General features: G+C 40.7%; 1 protein-coding gene across 1 annotated transcript; it reads left to right on the top strand.

Annotated features, from left to right (window-relative positions):
- Positions 1 to 6,959: 6,959 nt before the first annotated feature.
- On the top strand, positions 6,960 to 14,796 carry FABP12 (fatty acid binding protein 12). Its single transcript, XM_010863411.1, has 4 exons — positions 6,960 to 7,032; positions 8,867 to 9,039; positions 12,484 to 12,585; positions 14,722 to 14,796. Exons 1-4 carry the CDS (start codon positions 6,960 to 6,962, stop codon positions 14,794 to 14,796), a joined length of 423 nt encoding a protein of 140 aa, XP_010861713.1.
- The last annotated feature ends 279 nt before the right edge of the window (positions 14,797 to 15,075 follow it).

Below are 15,075 nucleotides of genomic sequence, written 5' to 3'. Positions count from 1 at the left end.
ACTGGAGTTTGAGCTTTAGCATCATTCCTTCCAAAGAAATCCCAGGGCTGATCTCCTTCAGGATGGACTGGTTGGATCTCCTTGCAGTCCAAGGGACTCTCAAGAGTCTTCTCCAACACCACAGTCCACAAGCATCAATTCTTTGGCGCTCAGCCTTTTTCACAGTCCAACTCTCACATCCATACATGACCACTGGAAAAACCATAGCCTTGACTAGCCAGATCTTTATTGGCAAAGTAATGTCTCTGCTTTTGAATATGCTATCTAGGTTGGACATAACTTTCCTTCCAAGGAGTAAGCGTCTTTTAATTTCATGGCTGCAGTCACCATCTGCAGTGATTTTGGAGCCTAGAAAAATAAAGTCTGACACTGTTTCCACTGTTTCCCCATCTATTTCCCATGAAGTGATGGGACCGGATGCCATGATCTTCGTTTTCTGAATCAGTGTTACAACTCTATTTTATTTAGAAGATAGCAGGAGAGAGAGAGTGAGTGAGAGAGAGAGAGAGCGCACACACACAGGAGAAAGAGAGTCCATCAGAAAGCACTTTGGCTCCTCCTTTTATATATTTTTTCCTCCACCTGGGCCTGCCCTATGAAAATTGGGCTTAGCCAGGAGTGCTGTTTGTTCTGCCTGAAGTCTTCACTCTGGTCCTCGGGCCTTCCTTTGACCTTCCTTGTCTTTTAGCCACTGCTATTTTGGACTCGTTTTGCCTATTCCACCTACCTAACAAAAGTGAAAAGTGAGAGTGAAAGTCGCTCAGTCCTGTCTGGTTCTTTGTGACCCCATGGACTATATATAGTCCATGGAATTCTCCATGCCAGAATACTGGAGTGAATAGTTTTGCCCTTCTTCAGGTGATCTGCCCAACCCAGGGATTGAACCCAGATCTCCCACATTGCAGGCAAATTCTTTACCAGCTGAGCCACCATGGAAGCCCAATAATACTGGAGTGGATAGTCTATACCTTTTCCAGTGGGTCTTCCTGACCCAGGAATCAAACGGGGGTCTCCTGCATTGCAGGTAGATTCTTTACCGACTGAGTTATCAGGGAAGCCCCAACTATGCTGGAGGTAATGAAAATAATGGACCTCCTTCAAAAGGCCTGATGCAGGCACTGCCATACTCAGTGCCCTGACCCTGTATCAGGCCACTGCTGACCCACACCTCTGACGAACACCCCTGGACACTCATAGGCAAGTCTAGGTCAGTCTCTTGTGGAGTTACTGCTCCTTTCTCCTGGGTCCTGGTGCACACAGGTTTTGTTTGTGCCCTCCAATAGTCTGGTTCCCCAGTCCTGTGTAAGTTCTGTAATCAAATCCCACTGGCCTCCAAAGTCAAATTCCCCAGGGGTTCTCAGTCCCTTTGCCAAATCCCCAGGTTGGGAAATCTGTTGTGGGTCCTAGAACTTTATAAACAGTGAGGGAATTTCTTTGGTATAATTGTTCTGAAGTTTATGGGTGGGTCGTCTGCTCAGCGGCTCTATGGTGGGGTTAAAGGTGACCTCCTCCAAGATGGCTTATGCCACAGGCTATGTGACCAGGTCTCCTGCACTCAGAGCTTCTGCCCCAGTTGCAGGCCACTGCAGATCAGTACCTCCACAGGAGACACTCAAACACAGTTCTGGCTCAGTCTTTTTTGGGTCTCTTGGTCCTGGTGCGCACAAAGTTTTGTTTGAGCCCTCTGAGCATCTCTGATGCATATGAGGTTTGATTCTAAAAAGTGAAAATCTCTCAGTCATGTCCAGCTCTTTGCGACCCCATGGACTCTATAGTCTGAATTCTTCAGGCCAGAATACTGGAGTGGGTAACTGTTTCCTTCTCCAGTAGATCGTTCCAACCCAAGGATCGACCCCAGGTCTCCCGCACAGCAGGCAGATTCTTTACCAGTTGAGCCACAAGGAAAGCCCAAAGAAAGCCCACACACAGAGTAATTGTTATGATCCCGAGTTTTAAATATTAATTTAAGTCAGATCTAAGATTCTAAAGGGCTTCCCTGGTGACTCAGATGGTAAAGAATACGCCTACAATGCGGGAGATCCCTGGTGGCGAAGATCCCCTGGAAGAGGAAATGAAAGCCCTCTCTATTATTCTACAATTCCATGGACAAAGGAGCCTGATGGGCTACTGTCCGTGGCGTTGCAACAAGCTGGACACGACTGAGCAACTATCACGTAGATACATACAAGACTCTAAAATGGGGATTGGCAAGCATTTTTCTGTAAAGGGCCAGACAGTAAATATTTGAGGCTTTGCAAGCCATGTGGTGTCTGTCCCAAATACCCTGTTCTTCTACTGTAGCCTGAAAGCAGCCACAGATAATAAGTGTGGCTGTGTTCTAATAAATCTTTACCTATAGGTGGTAGCTGGATTTAGGACGTAGATCATAGCTTGCCAATCTTTGCTCTAAAAAAGGAATTGTTTCTCTCTGCTTATATTGTACAGATAGATCTCCATATGGAAACATTGAGGAATTTAGCATCATTTCATATTCTCTTTCATAATATTGGAAACATTTTGCACATCTCTTTCATTCATCATTATACACCTCATGCCCAGCACTGGGGTCTTTCATTTAACAGGGACTCAAAGTTTATTTTGAGAGTCTTTTGGACAACAAGGGAATCAAACCAGTTGATCCTAAAGGAAATCAACCCCAAATATTCATTACAAGGACTGGTACTGAAAAGCTCCAATACTTTGGCCACTTGATGAGAAGAGGTGCCTCATTGGGAAAAAAAAAAAAAAAACCCTGATGCTGGGAAAGATTGAAGGCAAAAGGAGAAGGGGATGACAGAGGATAAGATGATTAGATAGAATCACCAACTCAATGGACATACATTTGAGCAAATTCTGGGAGATGGTGAAAGACAGAGGAGCCTGGCATGCTGCAGTCCATCAGGTTGCAGAGTCAGACACGACTTAGTGACTAAATAAAAGAAACAACAGCAACAAAGATTTATTGAATGAATAGCAAATGAGTGAAGCCTGAGTTTTCCTAGCATGCCAGTCTCTGCGGAGTATGCACAATGCCTTGTCCAGCTCCAATGTACTTCAAATTGCTTAGCTGAAATAACTCAAGTTCAATATACCAAAGCACTGGCAACTCTTATATTGTGGGGCTCTCATCTCTCCTTCTCTACAGGAAAATAAAAAGAGCTGTACTTCTGGTATGGATCAATATAGTTATTATACCTTTCTTTAAAAAGAGAAAAAGATATTTATAGCTATATGTGTATCCATATTAATTCCATATCAATCAGTCAGTTTGCTCATTGATAGCAATAGGGAAATGGGAAGCAATAGGGACTGGGTGGCAGCACTTTCCTGCCAGAAGCCAGGGGGTTGTAGCTAAAAGGGCTTGACCTGGAGGGAATTGTGGAGATGTTTAATAGAACATGGCACCCCTAGAGGCAAAGTAGATGAATAACTAATGGGGATACTGCTTAATCAATACAATCAAAAGACAAGAATGTATGAGCAGCAGGCTAAGGGTCATCATGCCAATAGAAATTCATGATCCTTTGCCCAGATCTCAAACTTCAGGCAGTTTTCAAACCCGGAAAACAGTGGCTAAAGAGGTTACCAAGTCCACAAGAGGAAGAATCTTGAAATGCCATGGGGAAAATACAGTGTGTTTACCTCCTCCATTTTCCTCAAAAGAGATAAACTGTAATTCAGCTGAGAAAATAAATTCTGGGAAAAGAGGGATATCCAAATATTATAAGGGTAGTGGATCTGAATTAACATTGACTCACAGAGTTCCAAAGCAGCATGTTAGAGAGGAGATGTACTAGAGCCAGGTAATAATCAACATTCTGGTTCTCAGTGTATCCAGTAAGTCTGTGGACCCAACCAGTGATGACCTCCCCTGTCCTTGACTATATAACTGGGACTGATATAGGTGGCCATTGGAGTAGCCTCCATCTTGAATTCTTCCCATTCCAACCAAATGAGCTATCGTAGTGAGAAGGCGATATGGAATCTTTTGAAACTGTACTTCTACATTCTGTTCCCCTCTCTATCCCAGCCCCTGGTCAATCCTGGCGAAGATGGTGAATCTAACAATACTGCATTTGGAAGTGGTGATGAAGAGGAATGGTAGAAATTAATGCTACTCTAAACAATATTGAGAATGCAGGGGACAGAGGTTCATATCATAGCTCAATTTAATTCACCAGTCTGGTCCCTGTAGAAACCAATGAATCAGAGAATAACTGTAGGCCACAGCCAGCTCAAATAATAGCCCTGATTGCGGCTGCTGCGCTATGTGTTACTTTTGCAAGAGCAGATGAATATGGCCTCAGGTACACAGTATCCATGTGATTTGGCACTTTTTTTTCTCCCAATCTGGAAAGATCAGAAACTGCTTGCATTTACATGAAACGGATGACTATATACATGTACAGGTCTGTTTGAGGCTTCATTATCTTCTATTCTCTGTCATAATACACATTCAGATAAGATCTGGGTTGTCTGGACATCCTACACAACATTGCATTGATCAGGAGGGTGAGCAAGAAGTGGCTCGCATGCTGGAGGCACTGGTAAGACACAGGCATGGCAAAGCATGAGTGTTAAAGTGGGTGACAACTAGGAAACTTCTAGGGTTATAAAGTGTTTAGTGATCCGGGTGGGTCAAGGGAAGGTGAAGACATCTCTAAGACAATTTGCTACATCTTACCTTTCTACTTGAAAGAAGGAAACAGACTCCACATCCATAAACATGTTCCAGCCCATATACTGGGTGACAAGTGAATATCTCTGCCCTGAGTGAGGCCTGAAGCAGGAAGTCAGGGCTGCAATACAAGTAGCTCTGCTACTTGGGTCAGATGATCTGGTAAACTCTATGCTGTTGGAGGTGTTAGTGTTGGGAAAAGACCCAGCGTAACACATAGGTAAAGCAGGGTAGGAGCTACACAACACAGACCTCCGACACTGGGGAACAAGGCCACGCCATCTGCAATGGGAACTTATATGCTTTTTGCAAAGAGTTCCTGTTGTGTTACAGGGACTGAGCATAGACGGAATTCTTGATTAGAGGATGCCAAGTAACCATGTGTCTGGAACTGTCCATTATGAGCTGGATTCTGTCAGACCCACAGAGTCATAAACTCAGGCAGCCCCAGCAGCAGGCCCAAGTAAAATCAAAGTTGTGCATCTGGGATCAAGGCTGGGTAAGACCAGGAGATGTGAGGTAACTGTGAGCAGGTAGCCCAGACCATGTCCCCACTGCTTGAGTACCCACCCCCTCAGATCATTCCTAGGACTATGGGTGGGTCCTAGTGATCAGCCGAAGGAGTAGAAGAAGCCTGGACATGAGTTGTGGAGAGGTCAGCTCAGTGTATGGATGTGGGTTGAATGAGCAGTGGTTTAATTACACTCAAGGTAGTAGGACAGTGACTGCAGCCATGAAATTAAAAGATGCTTGCTCCTTGGATGAAAAGCTATGACAAACCTAAATAGTGTATTAAAAAGCAGAGGCATTACTTTGTTGACAAAGATCCATGTAGTCAAAGCTATGGTTATTCTAGTAGTCACAGATGTGAGAGTTGGATTGTAAAGAAGACTGAATGCTGAAGAACTGATGCTTTCAAATTGTGGGGCTGGAGAAGACTCTTGAGAGTCCCTTGCATAAAAACAAGATCAAACAAGTCAACCCTAAATCAACTGGAATATTCACTGGAAAGATTTCATCATAGTTGCTGTATTTCCTTCCTTTTCTTTATGCTCCATTCTCTTGCTCAATATGTACATGACTTAAAATGGTTGTTCTAGCACTGACTAAACTTAACATTTTGGTTCAAATGCCATCTATGGAGTCTCTCTGGTTTTTAGTTCAAAGTATCAATAGATGGGGAAACAGTGGAAACAGTGGCTGACTTTATTTTTGGGGGCTCCTAAATCACTGTAGATGGTGATTGCAGCCATGAAATTAAAATACACTTACTCCTTGGAAGGAAAGTTATGACCAACCTAGACAGCATATTAAAAAGCAGAGACATTACTTTGCCAGCAAAGGTCCATCTAGTCAAGGCTATGGTTTTTCCAGTGGTCATGTATGGATGTGACAGTTGGACTATAAAGAAAGCTGAGCGCTGAAGAACTGATGCTTTTGAACTGTGGTGCTGGAGAAGACTCTTGAGAGTCCCTTGGACTGCAAGGAGATCCAACCAGTCCATCCTAAAGGAGACCAGTCCTGAGTGTTCATTGGAAGGACTGATGCTGATGCTGAAACTCCAGTACTTTGGCCACCTGATGCAAAGAGCTGACTCATGTGAAAAGTCCCTGATGCTGGGAAAGATTGAAGGCAGGAGGAGAAGGGGATGACAGAGGATGAGATGGTTGGATGGCATCACTGACTCAATGGACACGAGTCTGGGTAAACTCTGGGAGTTGGTGATGGACAGGGAGGCCTGGCAAGCTGTAGTCCATGGGGTCGCAAAGAGTCGGGCATGACTGAACTACTGAATTGAACTGAACTGATCAAAAATGAAAATATTACAAGCTCTCTATACAGCTAAGACATTGGCTTTTTTTCTAGATCATCCTTGACTAGAGAAACAGAGAGAGAGACCTGGAATTTAGACATAAGACACAGCTGTCTCAGTTTGCACTTGCTTCACTCATTGCTGTGTGTAGCATTCTTATAGAAGGAAACAGAAAAGAATTTGTAACATTAGTTTTGACCCTAAATTAGAGTTGGAAAAATTACATCTAGTCCTGCTAAAATCTGTACCATGTTCCATTTTCATCTTGACTTCCTTACATTTGAGAGAGCTTTCCTGCTTTGGGTGGTTTGATGGGACAATGACAAAGATTAGAGTACCTTATTATTTTTTTTTCCCTGACTCTTCTGCACTATCAACCAGAATTGTATTGAAAACAGGTTCCAACATATTTCAAGGAACATACTTATTTATATGATGCAATTTTTCCTTAAAGTCAACTTAGGCAGAATGGTTGATCTGTTCCAGGGAACATGGAAATCCATTTCTTGTGAAAATTTTGAAGAATATATGAAAGAACTGGGTGAGCCATATTTACTTGCATATCACAGCCAGTAAAAGTGGGAGCTTTGACAGCACAGAACTTGCTCTGTGTGAACCTCTTCCTTCAGTTTTTCACATAGAAACAATAAATATTGATTTAGCACCTAGATACAGTTCTGTGCAAAACTAGTTGAAGCTGACATAATCCCTGCTCTCACGTAATTTACCCTTGATTTGCACATGTGCCATATACTAAATAGTAAATGATTTCAATAAATGATTTAAAACAAAAAAATCACATTTAAAAATTAATTAATTTTTAATTGGTGTATATATACTCCAATATAAAATTGGAGTATTACTTTTAATTGGAGTATAAACTTTGTGTTAGTTTTTGCTGTACAACAATGTGAATCAGCTATATGTACCCATATATGCCCTCCATCTTGGGCCTCCCTCCCACCTCCCCTAACTCACGCCTCTAGGTCATCGCAGAGCGCTGAGGTAAACTTCCTTTGCTATACGGCAGTTTCCCACCACCTATCTATTTTACACGTGGTAGTGTATATATTGGGCTTCCCAGGTGGTGCTACTGGTAGAGAACCTGACTGCCAATGCAGGAGATGCAAGAGACACGTTCAACCCTCGAGTCAGAAAGATCCCCTGGAGAAGGCATGACAATCCACTCCATTTTTGCCTGGAAAATCCCATGGACAGAGGAGCCTAGCGGGCTACAGTCCATCGAGTCACAAAGAGTCAGATACGACTGAGAGATTGTATATACATCAATGCTACTCTCTCAGTTTGTCCCACCCTCTCCTTCCCGACCTGTGTCCACAAATCCGTTCATTATTATCTTGAAAAATGCTCATTTTGCAAACATTTGCTCTGTGCCTTTTGAGGATCGATCTTGTGTTCCAGCTTCTGATGACTGCTGGCATTCCTTAGCATGTGGCCATGGCACATCACTCTTTGCTCCTAAGTCACATTTTCTCCTAGAGTCTAATATCCCTCTTCCTCTTCTTATAAGGAAAATTTCTTCGACATTTCATGTGGACATTTGTGACTATATTTGGGGTCCACCTGGACAACCCAGGATACTCTCCCTATTTCAAGATCCTTAAATTAGGCATCAATAGGGCATAAATAACTAAATATCAGAATGTACATACTATGAAATATTATGTAGCTATGACAAAATCTGTGCTTATATGTACTGACATGGAAACTCTCCAAAACATACAGATATAGGGGAAAATCAAGTTGAATAACAATCATTATAACAAAACATTTGTATTTTTAAAAATTCTATATATAGTGGTGATGGTTGCATAACATTGTTTATGTACTTACTGACACTTAATTGTACTTAAATTGCACTTACATGTACTGCCATTTAAAATGGTTAAAATGATAAATTTTATGTTATGTATATTTCACAACAGTAAAAATACATAATAGATAAAAACAAACCCTATACATGTGAACATAAAAGAATGTAAGAGAATGAATAAAGATCTGGAAGAATTCATGCCAAAGGGTTTAGTCTCTATGTAAATGAGTGCATTTTTAAAATAAGAAGAAGGTTGATATCTTTAAGAAAATTTTCAGAAGGGTCCATGAAACAATAGGATTAATAGCTACTGGACCAGAAAACATGACAGCTGTTAGATCAAAACTGGAGATAGATTTTTTTTTCTGTAAAAAATACCCTATTTTAACATATAATGGTGGTGCTACTAGCTTAGAAGTTTGAATTCAAGCAGAGTCAAATCTGTTTAGCTCTAAAACCTCCTAATTAGCATATACAGCTAACGAGAGTCTTGGGAGACAACAACAGATTTAATCACTGTGTCCTTTTATCTGTTTTCCAGGAATAGGAAGAGCCAGCAGGAAACTAGGCTGTCTGGCAAAGCCCACTGTGACCATCATGACAAAGGAAGATCTGATCACTATAAAAACCAAAAGCATTTTTAAAAATAATGACATCTCCTTTAAACTGGGAGAAGAATTTGAGGAAACCACACCAGGTGGCCATAAAACCAAGGTGAGGCCTTCAACATTTTCAGATAAATTTAATTACGAATGTTAATTTTGAAATCTTCCCAGGTAAGTAAGCAATTATGGTGAACATATCTAAAGTGTGTTAGATAAACTTTTGGCTTAAGCCTTGGTCTGAGGAACTCAAATTTTAACATACATACAAATCTCACGGCATGTTAGTAAAAAATGCCTACTTCCAGATTCCATCACCAGAGGCTGTGGTATCTGGGACCAGAACTGAAAATGGTGTTTTTAACAATTCTTACGCAAATATTGAACAGAAAACACTTTCAGAATCATTTTTAGACCTCAGAAACAAAACTCTGCCTTTCCATTTTGTAGCAGTTTTCCATACATGGATTTACAATGAATAAAAAACTTGTGTTAGTTGGCATGCATGCGTGTGTATGTGTGTGCATGCTCAGTCAAGTCTGACTCTTTGCAACTCCGTGGACTGTAGCCCACCAGGCTCCTGTGTTCATGGGATTCTCCAGGCAAGAATACTGGATTGGGTTGCCATTTCCTTCTTCAGGGGATCTTCCCGACCCATAGATCAAATCCATCAAATCCAAGTCTCTTGTGTCTTTTGCATTAGCAGGCAGATTCTTTACCACTGTGCCACATGGGAAGCCCATTAGCAGGTATGGGTGAGGTTATGTCACAGTAACAAATTATCCACAAGCTCTCAGTGCTTACACAATCGGAGTTCTAACTCATAGTACATATTCAGTGTTATGGTGGAGTTGGAGAAGTTTCTTTGTGGAGGAGGAGGCTGGAGATGGGGGCGTAGAGTATCTGTCCCTCTTAATTTCTCCAGGGACCAGGCTAAAGGAGATTCAACTAACCTGTAGCTGGACCATCTGAAGTTTGTGATCTAAGTCAACAAAATAGGGAAAGAGACACTAGGCTTTTTATTGTCTACACCTGGAGTTGAAACACACTTTCACTCATGGGCTCCAACTTCAATATACAATTTACCTATATTACACAATTTATTTATATTTTTTGTTTATTGACTGTTCCTCCACACTAGAATATAAGCTCTTCCAAGAAAGGATGTCTTGTCTGTTCTGTTTCACAGAACCTAGTGATATTACATAATATTAATATTTGCTCAATAAATATGTATCATTTGAATGAAAGCATTCAATAGATTGTTAAACAATATGGATAGTGAAGTCCTAATAAAAGGAACTGAATACCACATTATCAGATTTCTGTTAAATAATATGAGACTTCACATTCCTGTATAATATCAAATGGAAGAATTTTGACCAAAAATGTTTAATAAAGATGTCTATACTAAATTTAAAAAAAAAAACTACCAAAACAAAAAGACTGGAAAGTATAGAAGTGCAGAAAGGAAATTTGGTAACTATCATTATCTCTATCACAGGACAGACTGTAAATAATTCTGGTAGAAAACCCAGCTCAGTCGATGCATAAACTCTGAGGTGTAAGCTTTTCCAGTAGCCATGTATGGCTGTGATAGTCAGACCATAAAGAAAGCTGGGTGTCAAAGAATGGATGCTTTTGAACTGTGGTCTTGGAAAAGACTCTTGAGAGTGTCTTGGACAGCAAGGAGATCAAATCAGTCAATGCTAAAGGAAATCAGTCCTGAATATTCACTGGAAGGACTGATATTGAAGCCGAAGCACCAATACTTTGGCCACCTGATACGAAGAACTGACTCATTGGAAAAGACCCTGATGCTGGGAAAGATTGAAGGCAGGAGGAGAAGGGGATGACAGAGGATGAGATGGTTGGATGGCATCACCAACTCAATGGACATGAGTTTGAGCAAGCTCTGGAAGTTGGTGATGGACAGGGAAGGCTGGCATGCTGCAAGCTATCCATGGGGTCGCAAAGAGTTGGACACAACTGAGCAACTGAACTGAACTGCAATAGAGTTTAACAGGGTTATCTCTAAACTTTGAGGAGCAGGCTGCAAACTCTGGCTCAGGATTGTGTGGGTGTAAATCCCACCTCTGCCACCAATCATTCAATCAACCGTGTGACTATGAGCAAATCACAGACTCATGGTGACTCAGCCATTTCATTTGCAAAAGGGGATAATTATAGAGTGTGTGTGTACTCAGTCATGCCCAACTCTTTGTGACCCAGTGGACTATAGCCCTCCAGGTTCCTCTGTCCATGGGATTATCTCGGCAAGAACACTGGAGTGGGTTCTCATTTCCTCCTCTGGGGTATCTTCCCAACTCAGGAATAGAACCCGCACCTCCTGTGCCTCCTGCATTGGCAGGTGGATTCTTTATCACTGAGCCACTTGGGAAGCCCAATAATTATAGTACTTACGTCGTAAGGTTGATGTGAGAATTACATGAATATGTTAATACTCTTGAAGAATGCCTCACACACAATAAATAGTGCTACCAAAGTGCTAGCTACTGTTGTTGTTACAATTACTATCATTTCTATTTATTATTTATTTTACTATTATTATTATTGCTTTACTCTCTATTGCCATTTTATTATAAAGCATACAACTCAGGAACAACAAAAGGGAAGAAATGCATAAGACAAGGTATGTGGGAAATGGTTTGAAGTTTCCATACCCCTCCAGGTACACAACCTTCCCAGCACACTAATATGTTCATCAGGGCTTCCCTGGTGGATCAGTGGATCAGTGGTAAAGAATCCACCTGCTATTGTAGGGAACATGAGTTCAATCCCTGGTCCAGGAAGATCCCACATGCTGAGGAGCAGCTAAGTCTGTGCTCCACAATTATTGCACCTGTGCCCTAGAGCCCAGCAACCACAACTACTGAGCCCACACACTCTAGAGCTTGTGTTCCACAACAAGAGAAGCCAGCACAGTGAGAAGCCCTCAGCTCACAACTAGAGAGTAATCCCTGCTTGTTGCAACTAGAGAAAAGCCTGAGCAAAGCAGTGAAGACCCAGCACAGCCAAAGATAAAGAAGTAAATAGATAAACTTATTAAAAAAAAAATAATATTTTCATCAACTGGAAGCTCTACAAATCCCATCATTTTTTCACTGTAATACGTGCCACACCATTTTATATTCCCACAACACTATAATTATTTTTATATTGTTGGAGTAAGAAGAGGAAATGGGATCTTACATTGGGAGTTTGAATTAGCTTCACATATGTTTTTAAACTTGAAACTCACTTGTGATTCTTTACACAAAAAGATAATACTTGGCCTGTACAATAAATATATTTTGTAAAAACTTTACTTACTCCTGAAGGTAATATTTAGTTTTTACTCTTTTAAAACCTTTTCCCCCAGAAGAATCAGCCAACAAATTTACTGTTGATGAAGTCTCAGAATAAATGGAATTGTAAACACCATTCAAAAACTACCTGAGAATATCACAACAGCTGAAAAGAATTTGTCTCCTGATAAAATTTTAGAGTTCATATGTCACAGTCTGAGCTGAATTTGGTCTTGTCTGTGTTTCAGAGTACGGTAATCTTAGATGATGACTCCTTGGTTCAGGTTCAGGACTGGGATGGCAAAGAGATCACCATAAGGAGGAAGCTGGTGGATGAGAAAATGGTCGTGGTGAGTGAACTGTTTATCATTTTTTCTATCTAACACCTATATATTGGAGAAGGCAATGGCACCCCACTCCAGTACTCTTGCCTGGAAAATCCATGGACGGAGGAGCCTGGTAGGCTGCAGTCCATGGGGTCGCGAAGAGTCAGACACAACTGAGCGACTTCACTTTCACTTTTCACTTTCATGCATTGGAGAAGGAAATGGCAATCCACTCCAGTATTCTTGCCTGGAGAATCCCAGGGACAGCGGAGCCTGGAGGGCTGCCATCTATGGGGTCGCACAGAGTCGGACACGACTGAAGCGACTTAGCAGCAGCAACACCAAAATATGGGCTTCCCAGGTGGCTCAGTGGGTAAAGAATCCACCTGTAATGCAGGAGATGCAGGATATGCAGGTTTGATTCCTGGGTCGAGAAAATTGCCTGGATGAGGGCATGGAAACCCACTCCAGTATTCTTGCCTGGAGAATCCCAAGGAGAGAGGAGCCTGATGGACTACAGTCCATAGAGTCTCAAAGAGTTGGACATGAGTGAAGCGATTGAGCATGCACGCAATAACTGTATATAAAATCACGCAGCTTGTTCTAAAACAATAGGAGTGAATGTAGTTTTTCTTTTTCCTCTTGCTTTATAAGAATGGGAGTGGGGGATATTGGCAGATAAATATATGATCATGAAGATTAGAAAATGTGCAAGGGTTGAGAAACTAAAAACCTAGAGAGAATTTATAAAATTGTCTTGCCTCATATTTGGATTGGTGTGGAAGCCAAAACAAGCACGTATTTGTGCAAGAAAGATTTCAGTAGGGATTGAGAATTATTGCTGACCCTTTGCTCCACACCAGGGTGAATTTCTCAGTTTTCCAGATCAACACCAAGTGAAAGCATGAAAAGGAAATTTAAACGAGAGAGGCAAAGCTTAAGTACTGTCTGGCTGATGTCTAGATCAATTGACACAAGTAAAAACTAACACTTAATGGCTACCATGTCCCCATGTTTTCATGTACTATTTAACCAATCTTCACAATACTCCTGTGATATAAGATTACTTAATCCATTTAATGGGTGGGGAAACTGAGAATCAGACACTGACTTACCTAAGGATATTTGGCTGTGAAAATGTGGTGGTGCTGGGGTTAAAATCCAGGTTGGCTTAATTCCAACATCTACATTTTTTTAGTCTATCCTGTGCCTCTCAGGATGGCTTCCCCAACCATCTTTTTCGTTTGTACAGAATGGAGGGAAACATGTTCATGAGTCTCCTCTTCTCAAACCCTACCTCCACTAAAATGAATAAAATGGTAGTTCTGGGCACAGTATAAAATAGTTCTTTCAAAGGAAATATAAAAAATCTATCCTCATTTCTTAATGTAAGGATTTTTTTTTCAACAATGGAGTACATCCCCTTATAAAATAGGAAGTGGAAGACTAAGGATGATTGATTTTATTGCTTTCTATAAAGACCTTAATCACTAAACAGATAGGTTTAAATAGTTCATTAGAAAAAATATTAGATTCAGAATCTGAAGACATGGATTTCCATCTCTATGTTCAGTTCTTATGTGACTTTGGAAAAGCCATTCATCCTCTCCAAGATTCAGTTTTCTTGCCTTCAAAATGTAGGAAAAAAAATTTTGGATAGAATTAAATACCATCATGTGTATATCAGTGCTCTGAAAATCATGAAATACTGTATTGATGTATATTATTATTTGAAAAATATAGAGTGTCTATAAAAATGCTTCAATGTAGGCATTTTAAAATGTTTTAATAAAGATTTCAAGTTCATATAAATAAACTTTTTCTGTATATATATCTGTATATGCATATACGCATATATTTACACATTGTGTCATATATATCATATGTAATTGTGGTTTATATGTGTATGTACATATGTACTCTTACTTTAAGTAGAATATTACTTTATCACAAGTGAAATATTCTGTTTTATTGGTGCCAAATCTTATATATGTATACATGGCAAAATCACTTCATAAATAGTTTTGATTTATAGTTGTCTATAGATTTCTTTTCCGAATTTTTAAGGAATGTATGTATGCATAGCAATTAGTTTGCCTTTTTCTAAATGTCAGTTTCACCAGCAGTACTGAAATATCTTGTCCTTTGTTTGTCTTCAAGGAAAGTGTGGTGAACAATGTTACCTGCACACGAACATATGAGAGAGTACAAACAAACCCAGTCTCAAACTCTTAGGCATTCTCAAACTGTGATCCAAACTGCCAAGGCTGTTTAAATAAAAATAGTATGACAACTAATACGAGAGAACCTTTGCAAAAATGCCAACAGCTTTGGATGCCATGCTGAATACGCCTGTACAATAGAGTACTTTTCATACTGTTCATGGGGTTCGCAAAGCAAGAATACTCAAGTGGTTTGCCATTCCCTTCTCCAGTGGACCATGTTTTGTCATGACCCATCCATCTTGGGTGACCCTACCCGGCATGGCTCATAGTTTCTTTGAGTTAGACAGGG

Source organism: Bison bison, unplaced genomic scaffold (assembly GCF_000754665.1).
Source record: "Bison bison bison isolate TAMUID 2011002044 unplaced genomic scaffold, Bison_UMD1.0 scf7180017864491, whole genome shotgun sequence".
NCBI lineage: Eukaryota > Metazoa > Chordata > Mammalia > Artiodactyla > Bovidae > Bison > Bison bison.
The sequence above is the reverse complement of the archived record's forward strand: the minus strand, read 5'-3'. Positions and strand labels throughout refer to the sequence as shown.

What these genes read in the sequence shown, in the direction of transcription:
- FABP12 (XM_010863411.1), top strand. Translation starts at nt 6,960, where the DNA reads ATGGTTGATCTGTTCCAGGGAACATGGAAATCCATTTCTTGTGAAAAT. An exon ending in CAGGTGGCCATAAAACCAAG is followed by an intron (nt 9,040 to 12,483) that starts GTGAGGCCTTCA and finishes TCTGTGTTTCAG; the next exon opens with AGTACGGTAATCTTAGATGA. An exon ending in TGGATGAGAAAATGGTCGTG is followed by an intron (nt 12,586 to 14,721) that starts GTGAGTGAACTG and finishes TTTGTCTTCAAG; the next exon opens with GAAAGTGTGGTGAACAATGT.